General features: G+C 32.6%; 4 protein-coding genes across 4 annotated transcripts; 2 read left to right on the top strand and 2 right to left on the bottom strand.

Moving 5' to 3' along the window:
• Positions 1–141: 141 nt before the first annotated feature.
• NAEGRDRAFT_80372 (BTB/POZ domain-containing protein) lies at positions 142–2,146 on the top strand (the record flags this gene model as incomplete). Its single annotated transcript, XM_002675131.1, has 4 exons — positions 142–1,313; positions 1,357–1,644; positions 1,724–1,741; positions 1,851–2,146. The coding sequence occupies exons 1-4, from the start codon at positions 254–256 to the stop codon at positions 2,144–2,146; spliced, it is 1,662 nt and encodes a 553-aa protein (XP_002675177.1). The 5' UTR covers positions 142–253.
• Positions 2,147–2,341: 195 nt separating this feature from the next.
• Positions 2,342–4,523, bottom strand: NAEGRDRAFT_69566 (tentative aspartyl-tRNA synthetase; the record flags this gene model as incomplete). The annotated part of the gene is made up of 3 exons (XM_002675207.1): positions 2,342–3,343; positions 3,391–4,061; positions 4,133–4,523. The coding sequence occupies 3 exons, from the start codon at positions 4,521–4,523 to the stop codon at positions 2,342–2,344; spliced, it is 2,064 nt and encodes a 687-aa protein (XP_002675253.1).
• A 102-nt stretch (positions 4,524–4,625) lies between these two features.
• NAEGRDRAFT_80373 (uncharacterized protein) lies at positions 4,626–6,143 on the bottom strand. The gene has a single exon (XM_002675208.1). It carries the CDS (start codon positions 6,021–6,023, stop codon positions 4,719–4,721), a length of 1,305 nt encoding a protein of 434 aa, XP_002675254.1. The 5' UTR covers positions 6,024–6,143; the 3' UTR covers positions 4,626–4,718.
• Positions 6,144–8,478: 2,335 nt separating this feature from the next.
• On the top strand, positions 8,479–9,246 carry NAEGRDRAFT_50403 (uncharacterized protein; the record flags this gene model as incomplete). Its single annotated transcript, XM_002675132.1, has 1 exon — positions 8,479–9,246. The coding sequence occupies one exon, from the start codon at positions 8,479–8,481 to the stop codon at positions 9,244–9,246; it is 768 nt and encodes a 255-aa protein (XP_002675178.1).
• Positions 9,247–11,341: the final 2,095 nt, after the last annotated feature.

Genomic DNA, 11,341 nt, shown 5'->3' on the forward strand with positions numbered 1-11,341 from the left:
ATCATAGTGATGGTATTAATGTGCTATTATTATCTTCAACAGCGGGTTGAACATCACAATGATGATCGGTGCAAGTTCATATTGCAGAATAATCAAAACACAAAAAATTATCTAGAAAATTCTCTCTCGTGCAGGAACAATCGCAATAGCAGCACCCTGGTAGTGAATATTATAAATAATTAATTTGTTCTTGTTGTATTAATAATATAGTAAAATAGTAATATAAATATAATTGTAAAATTAGCTGATCATCATGAGTGACTTGGATAATATGTTTGGAGACTTGGAAATTGATGACTCAAACATTCCTGAACCTCCTCAAGTTGTTGAAGGGGAAAAGAAGGAAAAGAAACTTGTCTATAAGGATATGAATGCTCAGGGTATGAAGCAAATATTCGACAGAGAGGAATATAGTGATTTTAGAGTAATTCTACAACAAACAGGAAAGACTGTCTATGTATATAAGGGTATTTTAGCAGCTAGAAGTGAATTCTTCAAGGCGATCACTGAAGGAGGGTTCTCTGAAAAAACTGACAATGAATTAGTGGTGGATGATGAAAGTGAGGAAAAGGCTCTCCTTCCACTTCTTGAATTTTGTTATACAGGTGAAATTTCCATCCCAGAACACGAAGTTCTTGCATACTACTTTATTTCTGACAAGTATCAAGTTTTGTCTTTGAAATCAAAATGTTCCGATTTCTTAGTTGGTAATTTGAAACCAGAAAATGCTGTAGAAAACTTTGTAGAATATTACACTGCAGCAGAGAGAACAGCTGGAATTGCAGATGAGTTGACAGAAAAAATCATCAAGAGAAGTGTTTTGTACATTCTTAAAAACTTTTCTGTAATTTGTAAAAGTCCAGAAAAGAGACAAATCATGTTAAATATGGATTTTGAAATGTTGAACAGATGGTTGTCACCTTCTATTGAAGCAAAGGAATTGAGAGGTATCAATAGTGATCCATCTACTTTTTTGAGATTCATGTTGGAATGGGTTTCTCAAGATATTTCCACCAGAGGATCACATCTTCCTGAATTAGTTCAAATGGAAAAGAAGGTTGAATACGGAACTGTTTCAATCTTGAGAGATGATGGTGCTGAACTTCAATCCATTTATGGAGAACCAGAATTTATTTATGAAACATCTGCAACTGAGATTTCTGGAGCCAAAATTACCAAAAAGACAGCCAACTATTCAAGCATTTATGTCAATACAATGTTGGGCTATGGATCATCAACAGCTGTTATTAGATGGAAGGTCAAGATTGTGACATTCAATTCTTGGATTGGTATTGGTGTTGCTATGAGAGATGGTAAGTGTCAATAATTATTTTTGATGATTTAACTTTATTCTAGTTGTTGAAAAGAAGAAGCTCACATTCTCACCATATGATAAGCATGGTACTTATATGCTTAGTCAAAATGGTTATATTTGGAATCAATTCATGAAGGGATCTACTAAATATGAATCAGTTGGTTGCAGCTTTACAGTTGGTGATGTTGTGATTCTTGAATTGGTTTGCGCAAAGAAGGAATTGAACTTTTACAAGAATGATACAACAAACAAGCTTGCATCCTTTTCGAATATCAAACTCCCAGTTTATCCAAGCTTTATGCTTTGTGGTACAGAATGCATTGAGTTCAGTACGTAGTTTTTTTGTAATATTTTCAATTTTAACAATTCAATTTTAATTTTAAATATTTTCATACTATATTATATTAGATTGGGATCTCGAAGAGAGTGAATTTTAATTCATAAACAATTATTGCTGTTAAAAGAAAACTTCAATAAAATGTAATAATATTATTTATTTAAAAAATATTAAAATAAAAAATGATAACATCAACAGTGAAGAATCCAAACCGTTCCCAAATCCTCATCCTCTACAGAAAATTGCTCCGAACTGGCTATCAATGGCCAAGATGGGAAACATCAGCCGATAATGCTTTCATGGGAGATTATATTTTGGATAAAACAAAAAGAGAATTTAGAAAAAACATCTCAGCAGTAGAAACTGGACCACTCATGGAAAAGGCTAGAAAGGAATTGAGATTTTTACACACTCTCCAAGCCGACTATTTCAAGAAACAATTTGTGTTGAAGAGAAATTATGCCGAAGCTGCTGAAGAAATCAAGCATGATTAAATTATATTTTGAACATTTTTAGAGTTGTAGAATAGGAACACACAATATTGGATTTGTTCTATTAGTAATTATATAGTATTTGATGACAAAACAAATTTCGTTGAATATTTATATATTTCGGATTGGACTAACCAATTACATTGGAATTTTTGATTTGAATAAAATCATCATTTAGGAATTTAATAAGTTTGAAAATTATTGATTGTCAACCTTGATGAATAATTCCTTCAATTGGTCTTCTTCAACTTCTCCTGGAGCTTGTGTCATGATTTCATTTCCAGAACTAGATTTAGGGAAAGCAATAACATCTCTGAGAGTCTTGGCCTTATCTTCACCACACAACAAACAAATCAATCTATCAAAACCTAAAGCCAAACCACCATGAGGAGGAGCACCATAACTCAAAGCTTCAATAAGGTGACCAAATCTGACCATAGTTCTCTCTTCTCCGAGTTCCAAAACCTTTTCCAAAACATACTTTTGCATGTCAGCTTGATGGATACGAATAGAACCACCACCCAATTCAACACCATTCAAAACACAATCGTAGTGTTGACCACGAACCTTCAAAATGTCATTAACATCATCACTGTACAAGAGCGGAATATCTTCAGCATGTGGAGCAGTGAATGGATGGTGCATTGCGGAGAGACCTCGTGATGTGTGTAAGTGAGCTTGACCATGTTGATCTTTGGCTCTTTCGAAAAGTTGGAAATCAATAACCCACAAGAAACGATACTTTTCTTCAATGGTATTGAATTGATAGATACCTTGTTCGGTCATGTACTTGGCACATTGTTCTCTAACTCTACCCAATCCCTTAACAGTAGTTTCCCATTCCTTATCAACAGAGAGAATCAACATATCACCTTCCTTAAGATCCAATTGTTCTCTCAATTTAGCTTGTTGTTGTTCAGTGAGCTTTCCATTCAAGAATGGTTCTTCAGGCTTACCAATCTTGGTGGAAATGATGAGACGAGTCTTTTCAACACTCTTGGCCTTTTCAGTGAATTGGTCAATGATCTTTCTAGTCATTGTAGCACCAATTTGTTTAGCCTTAAGGGCATAAACGAAACCAGCATCAGCAACAGTTTGATTGACAATTTCAATTTGAGATTTTTCATTCTTGAAAATTTCAGTAACATTCTTAAACTTTAAATCTTCATATCTCAAATCTGGCTTGTCACTTCCGTACATCTAATTATAATGAATATTATAAGATGATGATTATTTGAAAAACTTACATCCATAGCATCTCTATATTTCATTTGTTGGAATGGAGTCTTGATATCAATTCCTAAAATATCCTTCCACAACATTTTGATGAAATTTTCAATGAGAGCATAAATATCCTTTTGAGTGAGGAAAGACATTTCAAGATCGATTTGGGTGAATTCTGGTTGTCTGTCCATTCTTCCTGATTCATCTCTGTAACATCTGGCAATTTGGAAATATCTATCCATACCACCAACCATGAGAAGTTGTTTGTATTGTTGTGGACTTTGAGTGAGAGCATAGAATTTACCCTTTTGCCTTGTTGGAACCAAGAATTCCCTGGCACCTTCTGGTGTTGATTTAAAGAGAGTTGGTGTTTCAATTTCCAAAAATCTATTCATTTCACCAAAGTATTTTCTAGTGATGGCAAGGGCCTTTGATCTAATTGACAAATTTTCAACCAATTGTCTTCTTCTCAAATCCAAATATCTATACTTGAGTCTGATTTCTTCTTCAGCATTAACCAATTGCAATGGCAAGGTCTTGGCCTTATTGAGAAGTAACAATTCAGTAGCTTCAATTTCATAGGCGCCAGTCTTCATGTTTGGATTCATCATCTCCGATGGACGTTTAGAGACAACACCACTCACAAAAACTACACTTTCATTCTTGATTTCATTATCCTTCAAATATTCAATCACTAATTTTCACATTTTCACACCAATGATGACACACAAATAAACAATTTACAACAGATTCTAAAAAACCTACATTCTTTCTTCTTCAACATGACTTGAACAACTCCACTCACGTCACGCACAGTAACAAAAACACATTCATTTTGATTGATAATACGAATATTTTCCACCCATCCATTCAACTTGACTTGTTTTCCAACAAGTTCATCACCAACAACTTCTCCACAATATTGATTTCTTTGATATGATTCTCCAAATGCAATTGTTTGATTCTCCGAACGAGCCTTGATAGATGAAGAAAAATTCATCATACATTCCTTGTTATTATTAAATGATGATAATGATTGATTGTTCTTCAATGTAGAGAGATTTGTAATTCCGGAAAAAACAGCCTTTGAATTTCTCTTTAAAAGATTCCTAGCTGAGGAGGCGGAGAGCAAAGCTTTGGTTTGGTTGCGAAGCATTTTTTTTCAATTTTGTTTTTTTAAATTCTCTCGCTAGGACCTTTTTTGGTTAATTCTACGATTTACTTTTATAATATTTATAATAATACAGTATTTAATATTTATAATTACATTTAATATTTATATTTAATACATATAATAATATTTAATATTAATAATAATACAGTATTTAATATTTAAAAAATTGTAAAATATTTAAAGAGTTAAAGGATAATCAAATTCACCCTTCTTAATCATATCGTACACTTGTTCTACATCCTTATCACCACGTCCACTCAAATTGACCACAACAATATCATCATCCTTCAATTGATTATTCTTGGCCATCTCAACCACATAGGCAAGAGCATGTGAACTTTCCAATGCAGGAATAATTCCCTCAGATTTTGACAATAACATGAATGCTTCCAATACTTGTTTCTTTGAAACTGTATAATATTCACATCTTCCAATTGATTTCAGATAGGAGTGAATTGAACCAACAGATGGATAGTCAAGACCAGCAGCAACTGAGTATGTTTTCTTTGGTTCTCCATTCTCATCGAGTAAACAGAGTGATTTAAAACCGTGGAGAATGTATGGAACACCTTCAGTGAGAGTTGGAGCTTCAATTGGTTCAATGCCAAGTAATCTGACTTTTTCATCTTCACCCTTTCTGAGATAGTGAGAGAATGCACCAATGGCATTGGATCCACCACCAACACAAGCAATTACCATGGTTGGGAGTTTGTTTTCTGCTTGGAGAATTTGTTGTCTTGATTCTTCTGAAATGACTGATTGGAAATGCTTGACCATATTTGGGAATGGACATGGTCCAACTGCAGAACCAAGTAAATAGAAAGTGTTTTCATAATTTTGAACCAAATCACCCAATGCTTCATCAACAGCATCTCTCAATCTTCCTTGTCCTTTTGTTACAGGAATAACCTTAGCTCCCAACATTTGCATTCTGAAAACATTCAAAGATTGTCTCCTACAATCCTCAGCTCCCATGTAAATGACACATTCTATATTGCCGAATAAAGCACAGACCGCAGCCACAGCAGATCCATGTTGTCCTGCACCTGTCTCTGCAATAATTCTCTTTGCTCCCATACGTTTTGCTAGGAGAATTTGTCCAATGCAATTATTAATTTTGTGAGAGCCCAAGTGAGCTGTATCTTCACGTTTGAGATAAATTTTGGCATTGGTTCCCAATTGCTTGGCAAAATTACGAGCAGGAGAAAGTGGAGTTGGACGACCTACGAAATCACGAAGTAAATCTCTAAATTCCTTATTGAACTCTTCATCATCCTTATATTTCAAAAATTCATCACGTAATCTCTCCAAAACCTTTTGCAATTGTGGAGGAACATGACAACCACCAAATTGGCATGATTCATCTTTAGTAATTCCATAAATTCCATTCATTTCATCATAATCATCAGCAATTATGCAATTTGGAACTGATCCATTCTTGGAAATTTGAACATCAACTTGTGAATTGGCAGTGGCAGACATTTTATATAGTAGTAGTAGTAATGAGTTGTTTTTTTACAAATTGTTCTGATAAAAAGTGTATCTCTTAGTGGGAGAATTAAAATGCACGACAATAAGAAATTGAATCTTCTTTGAAAAAATCTAATATGGAAAGAATCATTATTTTGATGACCATACAAGATGATTGTGTGATGTGAAAATAGATGATTCTCTACTGTTGAATGCATGACAACTTACTTTCGCTGTTTTTTTTAAATTGTGTTTTTATCCACAATGCTCTTTTACTGTTTCTTTAAATATTCACACACACGAACACGACAATAATTACGAGAGATAAAATCAAATACCACTATTACAATGAGAAGAATAGCATCAGTGAGAAAATGATGATGCATTTCACACTAAACAATTCTCCGTGAAATTGCAGCATGTTACTGATCAGGGGAAGAGTGTTTACAAAAAGATCTTCATTCTTAGAGGAATTTTTTAAACTCCTCAACTATTTGACTGTGTGGGAGTTTTTAGCTGATATTTTTCCTCTCGATAAAAATTGGAATGCTTTCCATAATTGGTTGAAATACTAGAATTGTGGCGTATGGTATTGAGGTAATTGTGGCGTTTTTAAACTCCTTTTGACCTCCTTACTTAGAGGAAATAAAGATTTTAATTTTTACAAATGGAGTTTGCTTATATATACAATAGTAAATTCATTTCTGCTGGTTATACAACTGGAGCAAGCAACTGGAGAAGAAAACGGTACTTTTCAAATCATGTTGAAAAGAATAAAAAGACTACAGCACCACAGGTTCCCAAGTTGTCTCCAACCTCAGTACTGATGTGGCTCGACGATGCTTAACTTCTCAAATCGGACGGGATGAGGTGCATTCATCGTGATATGGCCGTAGCCATCTACAACCTCAAAAATATTATGATCAACAGTAGCCATTCGATATCTTACTTCATAAATTTATTGATTTCGTTCGTTTAATGGATGTGTGTCAACTGGTTCTTATTAGCAATTGAGATGGTATTATTGCTAATAAGAATCATACATCTAATCATGGCAGAATACTTTTCAAGTTCAGTAGCTTTCCAATGATTGAATTTCTCAGTAAGAGCATTGAAATCACCACAATTATCAAATGAAGGACAGTATAATAGAAAGCTAGGAATCAGAATAGAATTGAGCTAATGAGCTGTCAATCAAGTATAAAAAAATGAATAATTTGGCAGGTGATGAGTTTTTTAACATCACAAACTTTCTTTTACTTCCTGAAATTCATAATTTGCAACTTTGTTGTAAATCTTTTTATGATTTGATTCAAAATTCCGACTTCTTGTGGAAAGAACAATTGGAATACTATTTCCGATATTCTTTGATTAGAGGTTTAGTTTTCTCTAGCCGATTGTGGTTTGGGGAGGAAAGCAATCCGAAAATAATAATGAAGATTTTAATATCTAATATTCCAAAGTGTAATTACAATGAGAGTAATACTGCAGAGTTTTCATACTCCATGTCATTATTCGAAAGTGGAGGAAATTTACATAATTCAGCCGAATTAATAATTTTATGTACAGTGCTTCGAGTTTTGAATATCAAACAGTTGGATCATGTCGTTCTCTACAAACAGACACTTTCATTGGAAACTATTGAAACTATTTCCATTCCATTAACTCAGTTTAGTTTCTTTTTATTGAACTCATGGAATTATTTACCTTATTTATTTAATAATTCGAATGATGAACAGAAAGTTGTTTATGGAATAGGTCATGAAGGAAAAGTTACCTGTTACTATTCGAAACTAATTCATCATTTACCTTGGATTGAAGATAATAGAGTGGAATGGCATTCATCCAACACTGCTGAAATACTTCCTGATTTAAAAAATCAATTAACAATAATTTCAACAATGATTGACAAGGAAGAAAAAACAGTATTTACAACGCTTTATAAATGAATTATATTTAAATATGAAATATAATCAAGTGGCTTGAGGTGTTGTAATTCATTGGTTTTTTGATTATTTGAGAAATACTTAAATTTTTGCTGACTTTACAACAGAGACTTTCTATTTCTTTAAATTTAGAATTTGAACCTTTTATTTGAATCTGCAAGTTTGCACATTTATCACGTTTCCAAAATTATTCAATTATCTTATTCAATCTAATCAACCAAAACTTAACAATACAAAAAAAAAATAGAATGATATTAATTTTAGATTCTCATCTTAATCTCGGTCCATTAAATACATTACTATCCAATACCTTCAAGGAAACTTCACAACAATCAATAATTGAGAGCAAGAGAATACAAGATAGATTCATCAAACAGTTTAGAAATTTTACTAAATATTTTAAACAATTCAACTCTATTGATTTATTATTCCAAGCAATAGTTGACAGGTCACTTGAAAAAAGATTTCCTTTCCCTCACGATTTTTACCCAATCATTAATTCGATTCTTCCAATTCCAAACATGTTTTATTGTAATAATTATTATCAGGAATGTGTACGGATTGATTTTATGCAATTTTTCTATTATACGAAAACAACAAAATTTGTTGAATTCCTTCAGGTGAAGGAAAATAATTTGAAAGAAGCTTTTGAGATGGTGGTTGGGTTTAGATCAAAGGATGTTATTGACTGTTGTAATCAAACAGAATTTCATGAGTTAGTAAAGATTGCATGTGAAATTTATCCGAATGTGCCAGAACTGCTTTCGAATAGAATTCTCAATGATGAAGCAATATTTTGGTTGTTGTGTTCAAACAGTGAGATTCTAATGGATGTTGGAGATGAACAATATTCAACAATAATGAATTTCCTTGAGGAACATGTTTCAACTATTTGTAAATTTATTGGAGATTGTGACAGCTTATCATTTGATTATGCTTGGATTGATTATGAACCAGAATGTCATTATTATAGTGCCAAAAGAGTATTAGATATTTTCATTAAAATACTTATCAGATGTGAAGAAAGAAATCCAATACTCGAGCTTGAACAAATTCAAAGAGAATTCAATTCCAGATTTGACAGAATTATGGGTATTGATAAGGAAAAGAGAGATGATGAATACCATTATGTTTTTGGTATGGGTCCAAGACCAAAGTATGATAGTGATGATTATATGGATGAAAGTGAAGACGAAATTGAGGAAGAAACAGAAGATGAAATGGAAGATGAATACCAAGATGAGAGTGAAGACTATTTAGAGGATAAATACGATATTAAACTTGTGTAGTAAATAGAATAAGAATAATTGTTCCTTAGTATCGTTCCTTAATTAAGTGAGGTGGCAAAAAATCCTCAACAATATCATAGTGATTCACATTACTACATTATCACAAATGTTCGGAAAGAGGGAGGACCACAATATTAATCAGCTTCAACCTAACCATGAAGAGAGGAGCTACGATGCATCTGAAGTAAAAATTGGAGATAGTGGTGTTTTGCTAGTGATACGTTGAAACAAGACAAAGAAATTGCAAAAAAAGTAATTAAGCAAAATCATTGGGCAATTGACATGGTAGATCAACGCACTCTAGCTGAGATAATTCATTAAGACAATTTCTTGGATGACTTGTCAAAACAAAACGGTATTGATTACTCCCATTTGAAACCAGAATATCCAAAAATTGATCACAGTGCCTACTCAAATTATCAATAAGTTTTCTGGGTTTCCAGTGAGATTCCGAGTAGGTAAGGAAGAAAGGAATGTTTTTTGGAGAAATTTGAACTGTAAAATTATTGTAAAGATGAAAAGACTACAGCACCACAGGTTCCCAAGTTGTCTCCAACCTTAGCACTGATGTGGCTCGACGATGCTTAACTTCTCAAATCGGACGGGATGAGGTGCATTCATCGTGATATGGCCGTAGTCATATATTTTCTTTAATTGTGAAATATAATTGTATCTGTAGTTTTTCGACAACAGACACATGTCCTGTACAACAATGAAATTGAGCATTGCCTATGACAAGTAAATGCATGGATGTGAGCTTCAAAATATGAAAGTTACATTTTCCAAAAATATAAATAGATAGCAAGTGGGTTGAACGATTGAAATTGTCTCTTGTTCAATTAAAAAAAAGAAACCTACTGCAATGAATACACTAGCTATTATGATTATAGATTTATTGAGCCCTCTTGTACTTTTACTAATCAATTAATAGTTGAGAATAGAGTTTAAGAGGGCTGACAATTATTTCTCTCACTCAGTATTTGCAGAATTGTAAATCCACAGCACTCCTAATATCAAGAACAAAACCACAATTATATGATAGTAGATTGAATCAATTCAGTTTTAAATAAATCTCTGTTGTACAATTCACTTAATATTAAACTATTCTCATAAATCAAAGTACTCTAAATACTGGAGCACGCTTCACTTCTTAAACAATCAACAATAATGAAAAGAGTTTCTATATAATCAACTGAACTACTGCCTCAAACACATTCTGGACAATAGGCAACTTCAGTTCTGAACAATAATCAGATCTGTCTTCTGGATATTTAATTTTCTTCTTTTTTTATTTACAAATTTAGGATAATTTACAAGTATTAGTTTACATCTTTTTCGATTTGGTAATCTTCTTAGTTGTGGTGGTTGATTGTTTAGCTCTCTTTTCAATTGAATTTTTCGAAGATCTTTTCACTGAAATTTGTTTACCATTTAAATTTGCATGATGATAATCAATATCATTACGATGTCTTGTTCCACTTATAATATTTGAAGTATCAATATCAAATAATGGTAATCTTTTAGATAAATCTACTGGTTTAGATCTTGACCATTCTGTTTTTGTTGGAATTCTATCTTCGGAAGATGAAGAAGTATTTGATGAAGTATTTCTAGCTGGCATTTTGCTGTTAGTTTTTGTTATTTAGTTATTTTGTTTTGTTGTGGAAATATCATTATCGATACCAGTTGATCTATTTATTTCCATGATGATTTCCACTAATTTTGTGATTCCGATTTTTAGTGGATTTTCCACTCATCACAAGAAGTTGAATTTTTCTATTAATATTTTGATGAAAGGAAATTTCATGAAAATCAACAACAAAAGAAAATAACAAAACAACATGTTCTAGGCGATTTATTTCGCTTAAATTTTAGGCGAAATTTATCTAGGCGAATAAAATCTGCATGCTTGGGTCATGCGAAATTTATCCTTATGGTCATAACTTCCATAAATATTGAATATGTTGAGAAAAGGTGTTTATCATTCTACTTTTCCAATGTTGGAGGTATGAACAACAAGGTCAAAACCATCGTCACAAGTCATATTTTATATGGTGTTAAAGATTGGACTCTTTCTACCTGATTCAATAAGATA

The sequence above is a fragment of the Naegleria gruberi genome (assembly GCF_000004985.1).
Source record: "Naegleria gruberi genomic scaffold NAEGRscaffold_35, whole genome shotgun sequence".
NCBI classification, from domain to species: Eukaryota; Heterolobosea; class Eutetramitea; order Acrasida; family Naegleriidae; genus Naegleria; species Naegleria gruberi.